Genomic DNA, 24,984 nt, shown 5'->3' on the forward strand with positions numbered 1-24,984 from the left:
AGTTTATTTTTTTTATGTTCAACACTTTATATTGTACTATTGCCTTCTGACCTCCAATGTTTCTTTTGAGAAGTCAGCTGACCTTGGTAACCTCAACACAGTAGACTTTGGTCTTGGCAATATTTGGTCTTTCTGGGATACTTGCTGAAGGAATGAATAGTCTGTGATTCCTACATCACTCATAGTTTATTAACTATACAAAATTACAATATTTCTGGTTACCCAGCAAACTGAGAGGAAACTACAAATTTTATGAGTGGGAGAAAAGAAGACAAAATTTTGTGTTGATTTGCTAGTAGACAGAGTTAGAATTTGGATTTCTAGCCTAAGAACAGTAGATGTTCTCTGAGGAGTGGGGGGTAGGCCGGGGTGATTGAGTGATAGGCATCTCAAATGGTGCTTCCCAAGAACTCTACACTAAACTAGATAGTTTTTCAGGCTAGTCACAGCCATGCTTCATGCAGTTTCTCTGTACTTTGGCTACATATTGGTCTTGCATTACAAGGCAATAAGGGGTTATCAATGAGATGCAGTACAGAAGAGATGCCTCAAAATGTTAAAGGAGAGAAGTGAGAAAGGTCTATAATCTAATAACAAATCACATGCATCATAGGTAATTGTGAAAGAGTGCTTCAGATTTAACAGAGATGAGATACTGTGCAGTTTGACCTTACATACAACTCATAATATTTGAATATATATATTTATTTTAATATATAGTTATTTGAATATATATGTAGTTATGAAATATATTGTTATTTGAATATATATGGAGTTATTTAAATATATATATGTGTTTGTATATATATACATATATATGAATATGTTGCCTCAGACAGTGCTACTTCTTTTTTTTTTTTTAATAAAGATTTTATTTATTTATTTATTTATTCATGAGAGAGACACAGAGAGAAGCAGAAACATAGGCAGAGGGAGAAGCAGGCTCCCTGCAGAGTCCAATGTGGGACTCAATCCCAGGACTCGAGGACCATGACCCAAGCCAAAGGCAGATACTCAACCATTGAGCCACCCAGGTGCCTAACACTGCTACTTCTGAGACTTATTATGAATCAGACAAAAAACAAAACCAAACTAAGAAAAAGTACTATATAACTTATTTTGAGTTTTGTAGTGAGCTCAGTCTTCTGGGACTTCTGTTCAAAGAGGCTTTTGCTGTTTGACTCATTTCATAATGATTTTGCTCAGATTAATCATCCTCTTATGCTGTGTATCAACATTAATGACTATGTCATGTTACTTCAGGTTATGCCTTAGGGTCCAAATAAGAACATTGTGTGTACATGCACATGCGTGCATGTCTGTGTTAGCAAACCGGAAACCCTTTCATGTAAGATTAAATTTCTTTATTTTTTTGGCCTAATTCCTAATTTCTTATCTTTTTCTTATAAATTTCTTATTTTCTGTCATCTCTTGGAGCTTTTGGCTCTTTGCTCCACTTCCCACCACCACCACTATGGCTTATACCATGTGTGTATTCCCATTCACATCAAATTCTATTTCTTTCAAGAAGCTACTTCAGCCAGAGGTGATATCTTTATTCTTTGAACTCCTGTAGTATGTTGCTATATTTTTATCATGATTGTCACAATGACAAGAGTTACCATTTGCCAAGTGTTCACTGTATGTCAACTGTTAGGTCACATCCTTTACCTATGTTATTGCATTTAATTCTTACAATTCTGGGAAGTAGACTCTACTATTTCTGTTTTCCAACTGAGAAAACTAAAATTTGAAAAGACTAGAATTTAGGGAAGTTTCAATGATTTGCACAAAACATACGATTTCTGAGTGGAGGATCCAAAGTTCACACCAAGATAATTTCTGTGATTCCTATTTTTAACCTTGAACAATTATTGTCCCCCAGTCCAATCTGACAGAATAGTAGATGCATTTTCTTTCTTAGATTATATGGTATTTAAGGATAGAGATCCCACATAATTTCTTTTCCTTTTCTAATAACAGCTACCAGTACCCAGAAATTCAATAAATATTGATTGGATGAATGAATATCTAGAATGAAATTGTTGTAATAAAAATTCCTAAGCTTTAAAATATATTTTGGAGTAATTTAATAAAGTTATACTGATGTCTACAAATAAGTCATGGTGGGTGGGTAAGCATGATCACTATGCCAAATATCTTTTTTCATGTTTCTTAAGGTTCTATATGTAAGTAATGTATGAAATGGTGCAGCATTCACTCACAATTTTTTAAAGTTTCCTATCTGGATGATTTGGTTCAATTTATCAAAAATGTTTTTGTTTAATTCACTCTGTGTGTTAACTTTATGTGTTAAATACACATTTCTTTATTAATTTTGTCTTTTTTTGGGGGGGTTTGTTTCCAGGATGGCGTAGGGGTAGATGAGAAGCTGTCTTTACGGCGGGTAGCTGTGGTTGAAGATTTCTTTGACATTATCTATTCGATGCATGTGGAAACAGGGCCAAATGGAGAACAAATTCGGAAACATGCTGGACAAAAGAGAACTTACAAAGCAGTAAGTTAAAAAAAAAAAAAGAGAAAGGCATGCATTTTGAAATTTGATATTATGTATGTTTGTTGAAATTGGGTTAAATATTTATAAATATTCTATCTCTAGTATAAGTTAGACCATATCATGGTCATGCCCAACATTTAAACTATTATTATTGCTGATTCTGTTTTGGTCATATATTCACTAAGTCTGTTGCATATAATTTAAATCTGCCTCTAGCACTCTCATTTTGTTTTGTTTAAATATACATAAAAGGTGGTAGTCACAGTCAAATGCCCAAAAATGGGGAGATGTATTTATGTTATATATTCAGTATATATTCAAATCATAATATATGAATTATGGACTGGATATATGAACTTTCGTACTACCACTATAATCTTAATATTCCTTCCCCTTCAAATCATATTAGTATGTTCAGGTATTTCCTATTTAATCTTAAGTTCACATGGATAAGGAAATTTGATGTACTTTTCCTGTGTCACCTTATATTAAATACATTTGTCCTGAAGTGTATGCATTTCTTAGTTTTCCAGAATAGAGAATTAAAATATATGTGTTGTTTTCATAGATCCAATGCCCTTGAACATTTTAGAGTGAAAATATACAATGTTGTTATTGTAAATTATGTGGAAAACAGATTTCATTAACTTTCAGATATTGAAAAATATATATATTCTCAAAATGGAGTTATATATTATCTCTAAAGTTTCTAATTATATTTACAGTTTGACCTAGACACTTTAATCTAGCTTTTATTTAATCAAACATTTTATGAAATCATCTTATAGATATTTCATCCTTTCTAGGAAAATTGAACAGTAAATTATTCTTTTCCAATATGAGCAAAGTATACATCAGACGTGTTTTATCAGCAAACAGAATAATATCCTTTTTTAGAATTCTTATTGAACTTTGCTTTTGGCTACCTTTTTATTGACTGTTTTCAGCTATATTGATATACAATATCAGTCTGGATCCATTTTTTTTTCAGATACAGAAAAATGTGTGAAATGCTCAAAGTTTCAAATACAGGTACATATGTTTGAAAATTAGCTACTGAGCATAAGAAATAGCTTCTTTTCCATAACTATTTTTTGCTATATTTCCAGGGTCATATTGAATCTTTGTAGTTGCATAATAACCCCTAATACATGTTGTATTTATCTCTCCTTCTCTATGGTTTTGTTTCTTGGCTGTTTCCAAATTGCATGGTTTGTGGGCAGGCACTATTGTAAGTTTCCTTACATAATTCTGCCACATAAACTTTCTTTTGACTTACATATCCTAGGAGACATTCTTATCATAACTAATGACAATGGCCTAGCTTCTTAAGATATTTTTATGTAGACTAATATTACTGAACATACTCACTTTGCTTGTCTCCTAAGCTAGGGTTGTATCTTTGGATATTAACAAGAAAAATATATACATTGATCTACTAATTTCACTAACTGTATACTCTTATGATAATGCATTTTCATGAAATAGCTGCCTGAACTTGATAGAAAGAACTTTATAAGGTAGGAATGCAGAAGTTCAGCTGTGAAATGAAAAGAAACAAATGAACAAAAAAGTGGCTTCATTGTCAGTAGTAGTGTGGCAGCCAAATCTATTTAGGTGCCAAAAGCAATTCAAAATGATTGAATCTTTGGAATACATTTACTAGAGACCTTTAATTAAAATGGAAACATGACACAGACCCAACTCTGTCACCCTATTTTCTTAGGTGAAATGTAGGGAATGTGATCCATTGCCATTATGCATGCCAGACACTTCCAAAAAAATTGGTAAACATGTTTCCAACATATCTCATTTTGCATTAACGTTGTGAAGACATTTTCTGCATTTTGGGGTGGGAATACCAACTTTGGACATATAAGCAGCCCTGAAACATCCTTCATTGCCTCTTGAGAACATCCTATTTAAAGATCCTTTCCCAAGTTTATTATTAATTTACACATCTAAAGTACTTTCACCTTTTTCTAATATCATTAAGATTCTTTTTGGCATAATCTTTTGCCTTCTGGTACCTCATAATTGAATCCTAATAAAGAAGATTTTCCATTTTATTGAGTAATAATATATCATAGAAAAAAAACTGCTGCAATGCCAGCAGAACTGTACATATCACTCTACAATAGATTAAGTCTAATGTTAGCATTTCATAGAGATGTTCAACTAAATGGAGCATAAGACCAAATGCAATTTGAAATGGAATGGTTTAGTGGTATCAGGGCCCTAGACTGCTGGGTCAGTGTTTAGTTCTCAACACTAATGCTAGAATTGGCTAGTCATTGGTAGAATTAGCTTTATACCTATTGCAATTATAATGGTTCCCATGAAGTTTAAGATTTTTTTCCTACTTCTAACATTAGTTATAGTGCATGCATGATTATATTTATTGACCTTTTTCTCCCTTTTCCTACATGGCCAAGAAACCATACTTATACAACTAATCATTAAAGTGTTTCATATTGTTTTAATATTATTGATAGACTTAGTGGTCATTTTATTTACTTTGCCTTTTTTTGCAAATCTTTCTATGTTTTCACTCTGCAGGAAATGGTGGTCCTTTAATATTGGATTAACTTTTGAATGCTCTTTGTTTTTACCTATCTGCAGTATGTCATTCCTTGAAATATCTAGGCATTATACAACTTAACTATTATTGCAATCTGATCTGACCATAGATAAAATTGGAGGGTATGTATTCTACTACTGATGAACTCTTTAAAAATCCACATAAAATGACACATTTTAGGAATATGTAAAGGCTATCATAATTGTTTTGTTCAGTCTTTGGGGAATTCTAGTGTCTTTTAGGTCTTTTATTTTTTTTATACAATTGCTCTTGTGTATATGTGAACTATTATTGCTGCACTGAATTTGTTTCCTTTGGTATATTTGAGTTTAGTCAACTTTTGATTATCTACATTAACTGAGTGGAGAGGTGTGAGCCATAGTTCATTCAAATATCACTTATATTTGAATATAAAATATCGATTTGTACCGAATATTGAATACAAGAGTACTTAGCAATTTGGATGGTAACTCCAAAATTGATGATGCAACATTATAAGAAATTATTGCAAAATGTTGTCTTCTGGTACTTCTCAAATTCTACCTGAACTCCACTTTTGGGAATGCGTCACTCTTCTCCAGTTGTCTTTTATCACCTATATTTTATCATAGGCTAAGCACAGCTGCCCTTCGAGTAACAGAAGTTAGGGTCTGATTAGAGGATTAAGTTTCAAGACTTTTTTCCTCTACATGTTTACATGTCTACATGTAAAATAAGAGTAATGGTGGAAATCCAGGAGCTAAGGGGAAAAGTCCATGTTTTCAATAGAGAACAGTCTGCATATAAATGTGTATATGTACACACACACACACACACACAACTTGTAGTGTGATACACTAAACCTACATGTACTATTCACATACATCGCTGCCAATAATTACATTCATTTAATTCAGAGTGGAGAACATATGCTAGAGCTAAAAGAAAATAGGCTAGAAGCCAGACAAGCTCAGTTTCAGATTTCAAATCTAGCACTTCCTATCTGTGTCAGTTTTGGCAAATTATTTACTTTTTTTCTCCTCCTGTTTAGAGGGAGATAATGATATGCATGGTGTGGTGAAATAAATGAGTTCATATACATAAAGCACTTGGAATATGGTAAACTTTGGAATATTATTATTTTTCCTTTATCTAATCACTACTCATGTTCTAAGTAGAAAGACTTATATTAAGCAATTAATATAGCTCTGTCATTGCCCAGGTTGCAGTTATGGATATAATTTCCTCTGCCCGCCCTGATGCCTCTTGTTGGGAGATAGGAATAGTAATAACTTTTCATGCATATTTTTTTTTATGTCAAACTCTAGATGTCACATCCCTGGAAGTCCATAGTGTAAGTTTTCTCTGAGGTTTCACTGGGCAGAATGGAAGCATAAAAGCAGGCCAGTTTCCATGTTTAGAAGATCTCTTACTTGATGAAGTTTATGAGAATTCTATTCATTTTCTTTGCTTTTTTCCAAAAAAAATAATTTTGAATAAATTAATTTCAGATAAACTTTTTGAAAAATTTAAAAACTAGCTCTCTTTAAAGAATGTGTTTTCAGTATGAATTGAACATCCCTTTCTAGGGATGTATTGTAGAAAAACAATATATCATGTAGAGTGTCTGCATTCCTACTCTGAAAATTAAAAAGATACATTTTAAGATTAAGTGCTTAATCTTAAGGCTTAAGTTAGCATAATTTTTGTTCTCTTTTTATAAATACCTATTGGGTTAGTGTTTCCACTGCTAAATAGGATATTTAGTTTCTACTGATTTGTTATGTAAAAATTTCTAGAATTCTTGTCAATTTATAATGAGACTAATCCGCAAAATTTGAAGCCATTGTGGTGTGAAAAAAAGTACACTACGCTAAAATTCAAGAGTTCCAAATAAAGTTCTTTTTGGCTTAGGCTACAATTTACTTAGGTATGAAACGAGGGGGTTACATTTCAGTTTTCTTTAAACTCTGAAGGAATAACACTAGAAAAAAAAAACTGGAGGGGCACTTAGGCAGCTCAGTTGGTTGAGTATCTGATTCTTGATTTTGGCTCAGGTCATGCAATAAGGAGAACCAGCCCCTCATCAGGCTCCGTGCTCAGTGGGGAGTAGGTTCATGATTCTCTAACCACCCCCCACCCACACTCATTCTCTTTCTTTCTAAAATAAATAAATAAAGTTAAAAAAAAAACTCACAACAACTCTGAAGGACTAACACCAATAGTAATAGTGTGTATGAGGCCATTATGTGCTGGCGACACAATGGAGATACTAACCAAAGTGAGTAAATTAGCTGGCACCAGAAATGTGCAAACACAGGGAATGTATCCTGCTGTCTGTCATAAGGCAGATTCGTTGGTAAGCATAGCATAGAGATAGAACATTTTGGCTCCATTATTATCTAGAGAATTCTTCTATAAATAATCATTATGATGATGATAAGAACAATAATGTAAAGGATCTGTAGTCATTGTAGTTCATATTTCCAGGAATTTAAAAGAGCAATCAAAGGAGAGAGCCCAGAAAATACCACCACGTGTCAGCAGATCTTCACTATTTTACTTTTTTGTAAAATTTTTGCAGTAATCTGAACCATTTTATGAATGAGCAGCTTCTTAGTTATAATGTGATTTTTTAAAAAGATTTTATTTATTTATTCATAGAGACAGAGAGAGAGAGAAAGAGAGGCAGAGACACAGGCAGAGGGAGAAGCAGGCTCCATGCAGAGAGCCCGACGTGGGACTCAATCCAGGGTCTCCAGGATCATTCCCTGGGCTGCAGGCGGCGCTAAACCACTGTGCCACCGGGGCTGCCCTATAATGTGATTTTTAAGCTGCAGCACAACACATGCAGCTGTTACTTCAGTTGCATGTATTCTTGTCTGGAACCTGATGATTGCTATATATCTCATTTGTTTGTTTATGTTTTTTTTCTCCTGCATCTTTGTTGAAACATAAATGATCATGTGAACATCAGTGTTGCCTGTCTTATGGTCCTATAGTCTGAGACAATGTTTAATAGGATTTGCTAAATCTCACTGTTGAAACATATCTATCTATGTAGTTCTGCGATTAGTGCCAGGGAGGCTTTGCTTTCCAGATCTATTTCTCTTCCCTATCACAGTGCCTCAAATTTTACAGTTAGGATATAATTTACTTGGGTTAAACTATTGACCCCTATATCTTTATATGGACTTCAAATATCCTCAGACAAGAAAAGTTGGAGAATAAATAAGGCTGCTAGCAGTCATGGATATTTTGTATGATCATTTTATAAACTTGCTTCTGTCTCCCATATCTAGCTGGGTTTAACTCAACCATAAAGAAGCATACAGAAAAGCAATGTGGAATGCTCTAAATAAACATTCCTATATCTGACACCCCAGGTAGTATAGGAGCTGCCTGATTTTTGTGTGAATCTCAGTGTGGCATTACATATTATAGCTTTAGAAACATGTATGATATTTAGAAGTTGAGAACTCATGCTGTCAAGAGAAGGATAAAAAGCCTTTACAAACTTTATTTGAAAATATTTTCCTAAAAAGAAGGTGCCATTTCTTTTAGTGAAAAGTTTTTTAAAAGATGAGAGTGCTGTTTAAAAATAGGTGAGCACCTGTTGTATGAACACTGGATGTTGTATGTAAGTGGTATCTCTAAATTCTACACCTAAAACTTATATTACACTATGTGTTAACTAACTGGGATTTAAATAAAAATTTTGGGAAAGAGATAAATGATAAAAATAGATGGGCAGTATTAGATTTAAAACTATGAAATTTAAATATGATTTCCTAGTAAAAGTACTATTCAATTATGATTTACTAATAGAATATAAAAACGTGTGCTTCTGTCCCTTCTCACTTCCTTTTATTATTTTGAATTCTTCCCTTACCTGCCAACAGATCTAAGCACATGGATAGGGTGTTACTGAAGACAAGTGTGGAGGAAAATATTCTATGGGACTTAGAAATTAACATTATGTGTATAATCCATCTTCTTTGACTTAATGCAAAGAAATAGAAAGATGAATTAATATAACAAATAAATATAGGTTCCTGCCTTTTTTATGTAACTGACATTTTTTATTTTGTTATTACAAACTACAGTGTCTTAAATAAACAACTGTTCTGGATTTCAAATAGAGATAGAAAGAAACTTCAAAATTATTCCAAATTCAAATATTTTTGTGGGTACTCTTTAATGTTGAATTCAGTGATAATGTTATACAATAATACAGTGATTTAGAAGTGTTTTTAAATTAGTTTATCCTTGAGAGATTATGAGTACAAAATGTTACTCAATTATAGATATTTTATGCTATTTTTGTGAGGTTCCTTTTATTTGTTTTTGTATTTTATGACTAGAGTAGATGTTTAAAAGATCACACAGTTCCTAATGATGGGGGGAAACCATGAGAAACCATGTATGTTTCTCATACCATGGTGTAAGTACATTTAGCAGAAGGCGAGTCTCAGTGGAGGTACTGGATAAGTACTTGTTGAAGTCCTTGCCTTTTAAATACCAACTAAATAGTATAAAGATGTCACTATAACTAGAAATAATGAAATAAGATTAGTAGTGTATCCCATGGCCATAAAGATGGGCACTGTACAATCCATGTTTACACTAAACACAGCTCCAGATTTATGCAGCTTTGGAGGTTCTCAATAAGGTAAAAAAGTCATTTAGCACAAGAGTTTCTCATTTGCTTTTCAGGACAGACTTTGATGCTCCATTAAATAATGCTTCTGTCTTTGAGACAGGTTGTAAACACTTTACTTACTTTTCCATACAGTAGCTTATTTTTATCAGACACACACTTATACCCACATATTCTACCCTTATACACATATATAGGTTTTACAGAGGTGATTTCTAAATATTGAAAACAGCCATTGAATTGAACATGGTACATATCATATTAGATCCACTTTTATGTTAGAGCAGCCCCATTGTTTCTGATAACTAAAAATAATATTCAGCCTAATAAGTTAGATGTGGAGAACACCTCAGAAGGAAAAAAAAAAATCAATGGCATGGCAATTAGAGTTATTAAACAACCATTCTGAAGCAGAAGACTAGTGTATCGCCATTCATCAAAATTGATTTATTTCTTATATAGGTATAGTTAGAATTATCACAGGTAGGCAGATTAATAGTGCAAATCTATTTTACTCAGAAGCTGTCTTTTTGGTAGTGGAGATCATCAAAAGACGTAAGAGCTCCCTGAAACCATTTAATCATCAACTAATGTCACAAACTGTGTCATTAATAATTTTTGTATTAAATGATAATGTCCCAGTGAATAGATATATTCCTTGAAAGGGAATTAACCTTTTGAAGAAACCATTAACCCTTTATGTCCAGCCTAGGAAATTGCTACTTCAGTGCACCCTTGTGGTGAAAGTGAGCCAGTGCAGCATTACAACTACTCAGGATGATTCCTGCTTCCCAGTGGGTGATTCTCTGTCAGATCCAGAGGTCTAGGTATTCCTGGGTACAGTCATAGTATAATAAATAAAATCTACTGAATTTCTTCAATAATATGCATATGTGCACCTATATAGATATTTAATTGGGATAAAATATAACAAGAAGAAGGTATAGGATGTGAATGACTAGCATGAGGTAGTAGAAAATGGTGCTGGTTTTGAGGTCAGCCAGACTTGATTTAAATCCTGGATTAGGTGACTTCTATATGTGTGAGTTGAGCATGTATTATTTGAAGGATTTTTTGAGGTCCAGAAATAATATATGTCAAGGTTTTAATGTAATTGCTTCAAACATTGTTATACTGAAGTGAATGGAAACTTGTTTTTTAAAAAATGTGGAGTTATTTGGGGTGGCAAATGTTAGAAACAGCTTCCTATTAACTAGATTTTGAAAGATCTATTTATTTCTTTGTATCATCTGTGCTCTTCCTTGGCTCTTTCCAGGTCTTCATTCTTGAATTTCCCAGAATTGAGCTTATTATTCACTAGCTTTATCAACAGCAGTTTAATTTCATGATAGGTAAAACAAAACCAGCCTATTTCTTATCTGTTTATCCATTCTATTTCTCTCCCTTTCCACCCCTTCTTTTTCCGGGAATGTCCTCTCCCAGTCAGCATACAGCACAGCCATGTTTGAGCATGGCTCTGCTCCTTAGCTACTGTAATGGTAAAGGAGATGAATCCCAAAAGAAATGGACCTAGCCACTGCTTCTAAGAATTTGGAATTTTCACCAAGAAATTTCTATCTTGGAACCTTTTCTCTTTAGTAGAGAACATGTAGGGACATCTGGGTTGCTCAGTGGTTGAGCATCTTCATTCAGCTTAGGTTGTGATCCTGGGGTCCTGGGATCGAGTCCCACATCAGGACTCCCCACAGGGATCCTGCTTCCTCTGCCTATGTCTCTGCCTCTATCTGTCTCTCATGAATAAATAAATAAAATCTTTAAAAAAAGAACATGTAAACATGGTATCTTTTGTCCTATGTATCCATTAGTTGTATAATTATTTGTATAACCTAAGGCCGATATTTCCATTTGGGCACTATAGGCTTTTGTGCAGGCAGTTGGCTTTGTTCAAATACTCCAGGCCATTTAACATTCCCTTATGCCTGAATGTTAAGTTCCAGCCACACCTAGCCCTGCTTCCTGTGATAATCAGAATGCAACCCTGTTCTCTATTTCAGGTCACTTCTACAGCACAGTGAACACTCCAAGTTGAGAGACATTTTCTAAAGGAAACCATGTGGCCAGTTTTCTACTTAGTGTCTCAAAAAATTGTTTTCATTATTTGCTAGTTGTTGAGCAATTCAAGAATTCAGACAATGATTTCTGCACCTGTGGCACATGGTTAGCATCTCCTGACTCTGCGCCTTGCCTGTACAGCTCTATGAGGGTTGTGTAACTCACTGGACTCCCTAAGTAGTGAAGTCTAAACTTCTGCAACTTCTCCCATTTCCCCTAAGATGCCTAATTATTGCCTACTTTGGTATTCTTAGGTACTTGTTTCAAAAGAAGCACTGTGTCCCCACTGACTAGCAGCATGTGCTCAAAGTAAACTTTAACAGAGAGGGTGGGTTATAGTCAGAGCCAAGGAGAGCTTGAATGTGCTGATGAATTCCAGACCAAGAAGGTCGAATTGTAACTGGTCTTCCCCCTAAGCCCCCAGTAAAAACACTAAAATATCATAGTATATATGCTCTTCAGAAGAAGTCAAGAGAGGAAGCAAATTCTCCACACTTTCCATGTGTGTAATTGTGTATTTTAATGTAGCGTGTCATGCTGCAAGTAATTGTATAAGCATTTGCTTTGCTGAGTCATTTTATTTACATGCAATATTTAGGGATTCTCTTTATTTTACTATTAGGAAACATGCATGAAGAAAAACTTTTCACTGCCCATCTGCTCATTTTTTTCATCTAATATAAGAATTCTCTGTTATGACAATCTGTTCCTTAACAGGCAAATATTCTAACATAAGAAGTGACAAAAATAGCATCCACAACTTTGGCAATGTATTGCCAGTTGATTTTATTATCTCTCTTGATGTTGTCTCATTTGCTCAATTGATGACTATTTTAATTATTGTAAAATACAGCTCCAAATTAGAGATGTGCATCATTATAGCAGAGATAAGGCAGAGGAGAATAAAGTTCTTTTTTGCAAAGCCATACAGCTAAGTTTGAACTGTAATCAGTGAAGCAAAAACTGTTTCCAGGAAAAGTTCATTAATTAATATTAAATTAACTCACATGCTATATCTTGTTTGCCTAGGCCTTGATTTACTGAAGTATAATGGTGTAGGGCTCCATTCATCTGCCTTGCCCTGGAATACTGTTACCTCTCTGCTTACCTCCTCGGATTCCATCATGGGGTGCATTTCTGTGCTTCTGTCTGAAACAATCTTTTTTTTTTTTTAAGATTTTATTTATTTATTTATGAGAGACACATAGAGAGAGGCAGAGACATAGGCAGAGGCATAGGCTCTCTGCAGGGAGCCTGAGGCAGGACTCAATTCCAGGACTCTGGGATCATGACCTGAGCCAAAGGTGGATGTTTGACCACTGAGCCACCCAGGCATCCCTGAAACTGAATTTTTGCCTTTTGCCATCCATTCTAGCATCTATCTCCCTGTCCCTGGAGGATGCTGTGTCTGCCACTGTGCTGTTTGCACCATTCCTTCCTCTTATATTACATTCGTTGCATTTGCTTCATGTCTTCAGATTGCTTTGAGCTATCTACAATTTGGCCCGAACTGTCTAAAAATATCCCTGCCTGCTTTAAACCCTCTTTGGAGTTGCCAGCCTTCATTTTAAATTTGACCACATACCCAGCATCTCCTCTCAACACCACAACAAAAATCTTTGGATTGACAGACTGCACTCTTCTACTTTGGACCAATTTTCTTTTCTTTCTTTTTTTTTTTTTTTATGACGTATCACAACCCATTAGCAAGTTAGCAAGTCAATTTAGTGGGTTGTGGACACTTTCAAAAAATGAAATAAAAGGAAATAGAAGTGATCAGAAATAGGAAATAGAAATGTGTGTATGTGCTAGTTTATGATGGGAAACATATTTATGCTTGTACTTTGGTCTAAAAAGTTGGAGAACACTGCTTTAAATAGGGACTGTGATTTCAGATTGCCTGCATACTTTCCAATGATCACTTCTGCCTACTGTACCTCTCACTTTATTCTTAGATTTTCCCAATAAGCAGTTTGTTTCAAATTTAAAATTATGGGGCCCTGGGTGTGGCAGTCAGTTAAGCATCCCACCCTTCTTGGTTTTGGCTCAGGTCATGATCTGGGTTGTGAATCAAGCCCCACCTGGAGCCCTGCTTTGGGCTCCATGCTCAGTGTGGAGTCTGCTAAAATTTCTCTCTCCTTCTCCCTCTGCTTCCCCCACCCCCCACCCCCTCCACACACTCTCTCTCATAAATAAACGAATCTTTAAAAAATAAAGTTAAATAATTTTCAGGCTCTAATTCATATTTTCATTCATTTTAGATGAATGTATCCTGTGAGATTGCCAGATTTAATGAATAAGACACAGGATGTCCAGTTATATTTGAATTTCAGATAAATAATAATTTTTAATATAAATTTGTCCCAGTATTGCATGTTTATCTGGAATTCATATTGAACTGGCCATGCTGTGTTTTATCTACCAACATTAATCCTATTGAAAAATCAGCACTAGACCCTAGTGGTAGAAAAAACTGTGGTTTTTCCATCATCTGTAATGCAAAATAAAAACTGTAGTAAGCCCCAAATAAATGTAAGGATGATCTGAATTTTCCGTGTTATACTCAGTTGCTTTTTTAAAAATTAGAAATCAAATTCCTCCAGTTGTGAAAAATAATATAATAAATAATAAAAACTCAACACTAGATATTCCAGATTGGGGCAGGCCATCCCCCTCAACTAAGTGAAAAAAAGCAAGGGGAGCTGATGAATGATCCAAGAAGAAAATGCTCAGAAAAGAAAGAAGGAAAAGGACACATGGAAAGTGCTATGAACTGAAAATACCAAATGGGAATAGTATCAGAATCACAGCAGATCAAGCAGTAGTACGGGATTCTTAGGAACTCATATAAAACCTGAGAATCCTGTCAGGGAGAAGTGGTAACTTTGGGGTTGAAATATAAATGTAGCAAAAAAAAAAAAAAAAAAAAGATGTAGCAGCATCTTGGTTTTCATATTGGAGACATTATTAAGGTACAAGAATTCAATTGGTCATATAGCAGATGTCTAGAGGTCAAACAGATACAACAGAGCACCAAATCTTTCAGAAACAGTAGCTAGGATTTTGAAGTGAAAATTGTTGAGGTCCAGAGTGAATGCAGATTTGATATAGGCAGGCTAAATGTCTGGCTTTTTGTCTTATTGATTATTACCATGCATGTGCTATTTACCTAAGAGTATTTATATAGAGCCTGGATGAAAGCATTTTTCAGAATCACTTTGGAATTAATCAAATAATTACCAATAAGTGATTCCAATAATTTGATGTATCCAGGCACTTTAGTGGTGTAGAACCATATCTAGCAGTATTCAGGGATAATTATACTGTCTATGCATTCAGTAAGTGTTTGTTGAATAAGTAAACGTTAGGTTAAAAACGTCTTCATCTTTGAAAGACAGTTTCCATATGCACCTTTGCAAATTAATAATTACTCCTGTCAAAGTACAACGATGCTTCCTGCTTATCTTTTCTCATGTGAGAAATGGGTAAAAGAGAACCCATGTAAGTATAAGGGCAAACCATTGGCTAGACATTTCAGTTTTGTAATATATCTTAAAAAATTTCTGAGCAAGATGTTATACCATTTGCAGATTTTTATAGTCCTAATTCTCTCCTTCCAAATGTATTCAAGATACACAGTGTGTAAAGTAGATAAAGGCACAGTAGCCCTTGATGACTAAGAGATGTTACAGTGAACCAAGACTTCCATTCCCCAGATAGAGGTTTCTCTGGACTAGGGTGTGCTGTTTATGAATCAGGAAATATGAGCTCTTTAATAGCATTTAGATTTATAGGCTTTATTCAATTATAGTTAAATTTTATTAGTTTTTAAAGATACATTTTCTATAGTTGTATTATCCAGTTATGTATATTGCAGGTGATTTGTGATAGAATAGCACAATAATAAATATCACAATACTAAATATAATGAGATAAACAAATTTCACTAGGAGATTATTTCTAATTTATTTTTTCCCAGAATCTCAAGAGAAAATATCAAAAGTTTGGCCCCAAGGGCAAATTCTTCCATAAAGTGTACTGCATGGTATTCAGCAACAAACATGTTTTTAATGTTATTATTACAGTAAAATAAAAATATTATTGCTATTCTCTAAATTCATTTTATAAAGTTAAGGCAACAGTAATTTTAAAAATAGTGTGATTAGACCAATTTTATTTGCTCTGATGCTCAGTATCAATGGAGCACACTATACCTAGGCAGCAAGCTGAAGAGTAATTTTTTTTAATAAAATAATTTTTTATTGGTGTTCAATTTACCAACATACAGAATAACACCCAGTGCTCATCCCATCAAGTGTCCCCCTCAGTGCCTGTCACCCACTCACCCCCACCCCCCGCCCTCCTCCCCTTCCACCACCCCTAGTTCATTTCCCAGAGTTAGGAGTCTTATGTTCTGTCTCCCTTTCTGATATTTCCCACACATTTCTTTTCCCTTCCCTTATATTCCCTTTCACTATTATTTATGAAATTTAGCACTGCCTCCTACTTTTCCAAATTACTGGTATTTAGTAACATTAATTTAGTTTCTGTTTGTTTTTGTTTTGTTTTTGCTAGGGAACTTAGGACAATATGACATGATTTTGGTGGGTTAAGCTTTTGGCTTTAGCCATTTTGCTTTGCTTTAAAAAATGCTTGCTAATGTTTATGATTGACCAGTGTCATGTGATATCTCTGTTTCAGTTCACCGGTTAAAGCTTGCATCTTAAGCTGAGAATGACTCCCCTACTGGTGGATTTCCTTCAATAATTGGAATTCTGATTCCCTTAGAAATATGCTACTCATACTCCTTGTTCTTTCTATTAAAAGCTGAAGTCCTGGGATCCCTGGGTGGCGCAGTGGTTTGGCGCCTGCCTTTGGCCCAGGGCGTGGTCCTGAAGACCCTGGATCGAGTCCCATGTCGGCCTTCCTGGTGCATGGAGCCTGCTTCTCCCTCTGCCTGTGTCTCTGCCTCTCTCTCTCTGTGACTATCATAAATAAATAAAAATTAAAAAAAAATAAAAGCTGAAGTCCTATGCATTTAGTTCCCAGCTGTTAAGTATTACAATACTGTTGCAATGCTCATCACTTTTGCCATCAATTCTGCTGAACAGGCTGTTGTTAATTTCCTCCAGGTGGAGCTCTGCATTTTTACTATACAGTCTGATGTGTTTCTTGTGGAACTCTGTAACCCAAGTCAAGATACAGAGAGTTTGACTGCCCCTTGTATTCAGAATGGTTGCCTCAAACTCGTTAGAGCATCTTAAACTTACGAAGAACCTCACACTGGGAAACATTATAAACATTTCAGGATATTAACCTATGCTGTGAGGTTAATATTCCAAGTCTTTATGGATGAGTCTCTCTCTCTCTCTTCTCTCTTCTCTCTTTCTCTCTCTCTCTCTTTGATGCTGATAAGCAGAAGAGGCTATAAATTATAGATATTAAGGGGATAGACTCTGAAAACATTGCCACCTGAGTCCTCTTTACTCGTTTGACAAATATTACCACCTCTCTGAAGCTTAGTTTCCTCATCTTTTGAACAGAGATGACAATAGTGATGATGGTAATCTATTCCTGGGGTTGTTGGGGGGATCAAAGGGTAAAATTCATGTAAAATATTTGCTTAGTATAATCGAGTTATTAAGGACTCAATTAATGGAAAACTTACACATGCATTTTTTAGGAAGCATTTCCTTTCGTGTAAAACAGCAATATTGAGTAATAGTTGTCATATATTGAATGAGAATCTTAATTTTGAGAACTGTCCATTCTCTACCATGTCAGAAACCAGAATATTGCAGGTATATGTGCTAAGCTGAATACATTTAGAGCACCTTTCTTCTGAAAATGTTCAGAAATTAAACAGTTAAAATTAGAGAAGAGGCTTGGGACTGAGGAAGAAGACGGACAAATAGCCCCATTTAAAATTTTTTCTCTGTTAGCAATGTTGCTATCAAAATTTTATGGCTTGGGTTAATAAGATGAGCTTGTATCATGTAACTCTGAGACACACAGTCTGAGAAAGTACAGCAAAGCAATGGTTTATTATTACATTGCTTTGATTAACTGATTAATTTCTTCAATTTTCCTAACTTGGTGTTACTTCATGCATTCAGATCCAGGTAGGAAAGATTTACTTCTGAAGATAAAGCTCTACTATTCAAAAATAAATATAAGAAAATTTTAGGAATTATATATTACTGAATTTACAAGATAAGATTTGCAAACCAATTTAACTACAATCGCTCTTTTATTTCAGTTCTTTTGGATCACTGATATTTTTACCTTAACAGAACTATGTCTAGAGGAAGCCAGAATCTGGCTTTATGGTTGTAAGGTTTTGAAAAATTATTGTTTCTTCTTTTTTCAGAATGGCAGGGACATGCCCAGCCTCTTTTCCATAATACTATTTGTCAGTAAACTTTTCAGAAATGTGTCCCTAGTAGTTTGTTGTTGTTTTAACCCACAAGTGGAAGATTAATAGCAGTGCCTCTTATGGGACTTGATCATCTGGCCTTATTTGGATGGATCTGTTTATCATTAGATTATTAATGCCATGCTATCTTTGCAATAGAGGCCAATTTTATTGTTTAATCTATCAAAAGATGCTGCAGTTCAATTATTTTTATGTAGAGTATCACCATATTTTTTGATAGGAGAGGTCATTTCTACTTGTATTAATAATTTGATTCATGATATTCTACATTATTGCACTCCAATTTTAATGGACTTAGAATGTAATGTTTTCACTGATAACAGTATTAATGATGTCCAAAAACAGAGAACTTAAGGTCCTTAGAAGTGGTAAGTCATGAAAAAAAATCTGTTGTGCCACAACATCCCCACCCCCCAACCATAGAGTTAAAAGTAACAATAAATACTCAGACATAACTTACGTTTAAGGAAGTTTTACATGTGCTGACTTTGTCTTGAGAGGATGCTTTGATACTTCAGGTGTTATTGAAATAGACCATTTTTAAAAATCTATTTTGAGATTTCTGCTTTCCTTGGACCCTACACATTTGTCCATTGGATAAGCCCACATGGTCCATTCATTTACTTTGTAGAAATAGGCCAGGATTTGGGAGATCCACACTTCCAACTCTGTTTTATCCTCTGTCATGTAACCATGGCAGTTCATTTCATCTCTTTATACCACTTGATCCACTTCTCAGAAAATTACTGTAAAATCTGTTTAGCTACTATCTAAAAGAATGGATACAAAAAGTCAATGAAAAATATAAAGCATTATATAAATCTAAGAAAACAGGTGTGGATTTACAGGAAAAAAAGCATTTCTATGAAAGAGGTACCTCCTGATAAATGGCGTTTGGTTATTAGTTTATAAATTTCAATATGGCTAGGTTCTGGTCCTTCCTTTAGATGTTAATTTCTATTAAGAGCAATATATGTGGCTTGTCATAAGGCAGTTGTCTTTTTAGTGTTTAGTTTAGGGAGAGGAAGACTAATATCCATTAGTGTTTTGTTTTGCTTATTATTATTAACAAGATGCAGTGTTTCTGCATGGGCAAATTCTAAGTAAGTACTCTATCCTTCCAAAATATAAAGATATTTCTAAGAATACATTTTCAAGTAAAGTATTAATCTCATCCAGCATTCTAGAAAATGTTCTGTACTCTATATTCAAAGCTCAGTTTCTATCCTAGAAACAAATAAGTGATTAGATTTGAAGAGTGAGTCAAGGAAATAGACACTTATGAATGATTAGAGCATTTTATATAATTAATTATAGTATTGATAGAATGGTATTTCAAGTCAGAATATTTTAAAATTTTGGTCCCTTACTTCTAGGTTTCATTTACAACTGCTCTTACATATTGCATAAAAGATGTTAGGACTTTGATGAATGGACAGCCTAGAACACATCCCTGAATTTTCTCACCATTTATGAATATCTATTTAAAGTTGATTCAGCATTTCAAATGTTCACTCCTAGTAAATAGAAACAGGAGCTTTCACTAGAGAAGGAACCATAAGGGCATTAAGCCCCTGCCTCAATTTCTAAAGAAGCTTCACATGTAGGCTTTCAGTGTTATCTCTAAATGGGGTTACCAGAGGATACCAACAGGATCAAAAGACAGGGCTTTAATTATGAAATGTATTTATTCAAATGTACCATAATTTAAGAACTTTTGAAAAATATTTCTTCATTTTGCAAAATATTCTAAGAACTTTATCAATGAAGGTTGCTTAGGATTCTTAATGTCAAAGAAGGCTGGGAGGAAAAATTCTAGATAAAGAAAAAGAAATTATTTTCCATCTTCACCTCCATAGCAAGAGAAATATTATTTCATAAATGAGTGTGAGATATGTCTGGGATCTTGTGTCCTTGTGCATAAGAAGACTCCGTGGTCTGTGGGCCTAGTAAGCATGAGGTGAGGAAGAAAGGATTCAAGGAGAATAAGATGCCTTGGCAAGCCTCCCCATAGAATGGATTCTGAACACCAAGAAAAGTACCCCTTAGGAAGTGCTTTTATCCACTTTTTAACATGTAGTGACATACCAAGTGCTGTGTCAGAATAACATCACAGAGAATAATGTGATAAAATACTTGCTATTTTTTTCCTAAGATATAAAATGGGAATTTATATATTTTTCATGTACACATGTACATATGAACACAAACATCTTTGTGACCATTACATGTACTCTGTTTTTCGGAGTTAAACTATAAAATAAATTTAATATGATTAATAATGATTATTGAAACATGGATTTGGAGCAAAGTAATGCTAGGACAAGTAATATGGTTGAGATTAGTCTTAAATCTGTCTAGAAGGGATTCCTACACAAGTGCCTTATTAGCATTGGGAAGAAGGCAGATTGTGGAGAGCATCAGGACACTGGAAGCATATGCAGGGTGTCTTCAAGTCCACCATTTGCCCATCATTTTTCAATGGAAGATTTCTCTTTTATATAAGTAGAGAAAGATGTAATAGAAATCCTCTATGAAAATCAATAGAACGTTCTTCTCAAAAGCTATTTGTTGAGGAATTTATGGTCAGCCACAGAGTTCCAATGAGCCATGACTCCATGTGAGTTAAAATATCAGGGACCAGGCATGCATCATGGATTTTTTTTTTAACTTCAAATTATTTTAATATAGGTTTTCAGAGAGTCAGAAAAAAAAAAAGATCTCTAATCAGATAAACAAATCAGGCAGAGGTGTGAATTCCCTCAGTAAAATAGATAAATAGGAATCAAATTCGTGTGTGTGTGTGTGTGTGTGTGTGTGTAGTTAGGGAAATAACAAGAGAGAGTGAGATTTTAAATTGTGTATATATTTCCTTATTTGAAAACTAATATTAAATAGTTTAATGAAACACTTTTAAATTGTTCTCTTTACTTTTCTCTCACGATTCTTTGTATAGTATAAAAATGCACATTTTAAAAAACTGGACATCTTAATTTACAAATGATAGTTATATTAAAAACTCTAGTGGAGTTGAATTTTATTTTTTTATTTTTATTTTTATTTATTTATTTATTTTTGGAGTTGAATTTTAATTACCTGTGTATGGATCATCCACAATAGATTTAATTGTGGACTTACACTTTCTCTTTGGTATTCTTTTTTTTTTTTTTTTTTTTTTTGTCTTTTTGGTATTTTTATGGCTTTTTTTGCCCTGATCCAGGATAAGTGATGCAAACTGATTTTATTATTAAATTCAAGGCAAAGTATGCTTTACAATTTTGGATTTTAGTGCATAGGGTTTCTTCAATGTTGGTTTTTTCCTACAGCCTGAATAGGTAAATATTAATCCCATCACTATTAATGGAATTGTTGTAGACTTGGACTTAATTATACATAAGATGCATATTTTCTTTCCTTTCTACAATTAAAATATAATAGTGTTCATGACAGCTGGTGCATGTATCTGAGCAACTGTCTGTAGCATTTACGACTAATTTGCAACTCATTTCTTCTTCTGTATCTCATATTTTATGTACCAGCATTAGTGCTATGGTGGAAGACTAATGCCCTGTATCACACTCCTTAATAGCACTGTATCAGTCAGTGTCTGCTTTTATTTAGAGATATTTAGCAATATATCAGCTTCACTTCTGAAGTTACTTGCTTTGATAAGAGAAATACTCTGGTTTTTGAAAAGTTAATATTTAAAAATTTTCTGACAGAAGTATTTATTTCTAATATGATTCTAGATCATGGTTCTGAAAATAGAAGCTCTGTATAGGGTATGGGGAAAGCTTACTCTGACAGCGTGAGCTATTGTAGACATAAATTATGAAATACTGACATAAGATAATACATGGAATAAGTGGCCAAAATGCATTTCCAGGTGTGTCATTTTCTGTGGAAGGGATGATTCACTGCAGTAAATATATACATAATTTCTCTTAGAATTATCTATTATTTTCAATTAAAGTGTTTTGAAAAGCCATAATGAAGAAATGCTCATTAATGCAAAATCCAAAGTTTATTGTTAATAGTTGGGGCTAAATTTTTAAAAATATATGTAAAATTGGATAAAACTATGATGGTGCTAGCAGTACTTTTAAAAACAACGTTGACAATTTTTAACAAGGAAAATTCACTAGAATATCTGCACATTATGATTACTTTTCCTAAAAGAAATGCAGAAATATAAACAGATATCCATCCAGATGTGGTTGATTCTTTTTCGCCACATCACATTATTAGCTATTATTAAGAGACATGCAATCAAGTTGGATAGATATTTCTTGAAATGATGCATGGTATGCAGTGCATGCTTTCATTGTGCTTCCTGCCATTATGGAATAATGCGTCTTATTTGGAAATACAATGATCATTTCTGTTGACTCATGCTCAGTCAGCTTATATAATAACACCTCTATTTTGTGAATCATTTCAGATTTCAGAGAGCTATGCCTTCCTACCAAGAGAAGCGGTGACACGGTTTCTAATGAGCTGCTCAGAGTGCCAGAAAAGAATGCATTTAAACCCAGATGGAACAGATCACAAAGGTAGCCACAGTGTCAAATAGTGAGATTTAAAGTAATTTTATTCATAATGTCAATTCATATCCCACATTTTTATAAAAATGTGGTAGACTGAAACAGTTCAACAAGTCAGATCATCTCATTTATTTGAGTAGGAGGCAGTGAATATTGAGTATCTACTTACAGAATGATTCTGTGCCCATTTTCAGAAGAAAGGCAGTTTTGACTGTGGCAACTAACTTTTTTCCTATGATAATGTTTTAATTTTCACATATTGTGTGTATTCCATAGTATTTTAAATGTACTTAGCAAGGAAATGGATGTTCCATTGGTGTCCTTTTAAATCTACCAATTCCTTATTTCTGAAAGTGATGAGTAGCGTGGAGCTCCTTCACTTAAAATGTTTACGTCGTTACAATTTGTCCTTAGCTCTCATTAAAAATTATTTAGATGGTTTTTCTAATCTATCAATTTCTCTCAGAGTTTAAATTAGTCTCAAAGGTACTTTTAGGCTAGTTCATTCCCATGTGTTGGGGAATGAATAGACAAAAAAAAGAAAAATGAAAAAAACATACAAATTTTCTTTTTCACTCAACTAGCACATAGCTAAAGTAGGTATGCAGCAAAGGAGAAAAAAATACAAAAATACAAATAATTGTGCTTAATCACTATATGATTTTCACCCACCATTGTTGCTGGGGTATCAAAAAGCTTCCCTGTCATTAGAAATAACTAATTTATCTGTAGTGTTTATTTGTCCCATACACTTTTGTATAGTTATTTTTTCTGCAATCCATCCATAATGCTACCAATCTCCTAAAGACCTGGTATCTAGAATCCTATTTCAATTTGAACAAATTGGATCATTCTGAAATTACAGGTAGAATGCGGAATTACTTTCATACCCATTAAAAATGTTTTATTACAGATAATGGAAAACCTCCCACTTTGGTGACCAGCATGATTGACTACAACATGCCAATTACCATGGCCTATATGAAGCACATGAAACTGCAGCTGCTAAACTCACAGCAAGATGAGGTAAAATGGAAATATCTACTTCCAAGTCAGAATAGAGTTTGATAACCATGACTATTGTATTAAGCATGACGGCATTTTGAAGATGGTAATTTATTTTTTAATGAAAAGAATGTCACTAGGATTGCACAGATGGAGAAACGGGCAGAAACTTCTAGTCCTTGATAGAGTCCCTGTCTCAACACACCTACCTTAATGCTGTGTGGGAATGTGTTCATTCCCAAGAAAGACTCATTTTCCTTAATGGACTGCCATCAAGCTGGCCTTGGGAAAGTGCTAGAAAGTTCAGGGGAAAGTGTCCCAAATCCAAGGAAAGTGTCCAAGCCTTTAGGACTAAGGCTATTTTGCCTGGAAGTTAAAAAAAAAAGTCACTTAATAGTATTTGAAGTATAATCATTGTTCCACCATCTAAATCTTTCATACGTTTTAATATTCTTTTTCATTATTCTATATATTAGTTTGTCTACTTCTCTGCATTTTCTAGAGATAAGTTGTGGTGATTCTTCCTAATCAGAAGTATTTTGATGTTTCAAACCATTCTGTTTAATTTGTACAATAAGTACCTAGAAATGTGCTTACTGGCATGTATTAGACACAAATGCACATTTGTTGAATATTCTCTAGGATACTAATCAACTGTTCAATTTGGTGGAAGTATCCCAAAAGCAAGGACCAAGTTATATGTATTCCCCCAAAAACCTATAACAATAGGGGCTTTAGAAAGTCCTTGTTAACTAGTTAGTAGACATTAATCAATGGACACATTCAGATTATCAATAATAGGAATAGTTTCTCAAGCTAATACGTATACTCCTTCTTGAAATTTCTCAAGAACAGGAAATGTGGTTAAATATTTTTCAAATAAAGCATTATTTGGTGAAGCATTATAAAATTCTTTCAATATTACTTTTTTGAGCTTTATTTGATAAAACTCATCTTTTTGTTTTCCTCTTTATTTAAGCAGGTTTAATCTTAAAACTACATTTATAAAATCATTTTATCTTAAAAAACTATTAAGGATATATTCCATGAGAAGATCTGTATTTGTATAGTGGCAGTTTGGATTTCATATTACCAGATGGCTACATATAAATGATTAAATAAATAGTAATAAAATCTTTGGGTTAAAGACATGAGAGACAACTAAAAAATATTAATGTCTATCCATCC

General features: G+C 33.9%; 1 protein-coding gene across 13 annotated transcripts in view; it reads left to right on the plus strand.

Annotated features, from left to right (window-relative positions):
• The window catches only part of NOL4 (nucleolar protein 4), a 521,655-nt gene that overhangs the window by 228,318 nt on the left and 268,353 nt on the right, over positions 1 to 24,984 (plus strand). For 11 of the 13 annotated variants that reach the window (XM_038543558.1, XM_038543556.1, XM_038543559.1 and 8 more), the window contains 3 exons: positions 2,369 to 2,518; positions 22,689 to 22,800; positions 23,705 to 23,817. In XM_038543558.1, coding sequence (XP_038399486.1) covers positions 2,447 to 2,518; positions 22,689 to 22,800; positions 23,705 to 23,817 — 297 coding nt within the window. In that variant the 5' untranslated portion in view covers positions 2,369 to 2,446. Of the gene's footprint in view, positions 1 to 2,368; positions 2,519 to 3,487; positions 3,551 to 22,688; positions 22,801 to 23,704; positions 23,818 to 24,984 lie in introns of those variants that run through there. The other 2 variants (XM_038543568.1, XM_038543563.1) reach the window with 2 other exon arrangements.

The sequence above is a fragment of the Canis lupus genome, chromosome 7, assembly GCF_011100685.1.
Source record: "Canis lupus familiaris isolate Mischka breed German Shepherd chromosome 7, alternate assembly UU_Cfam_GSD_1.0, whole genome shotgun sequence".
NCBI lineage: Eukaryota > Metazoa > Chordata > Mammalia > Carnivora > Canidae > Canis > Canis lupus.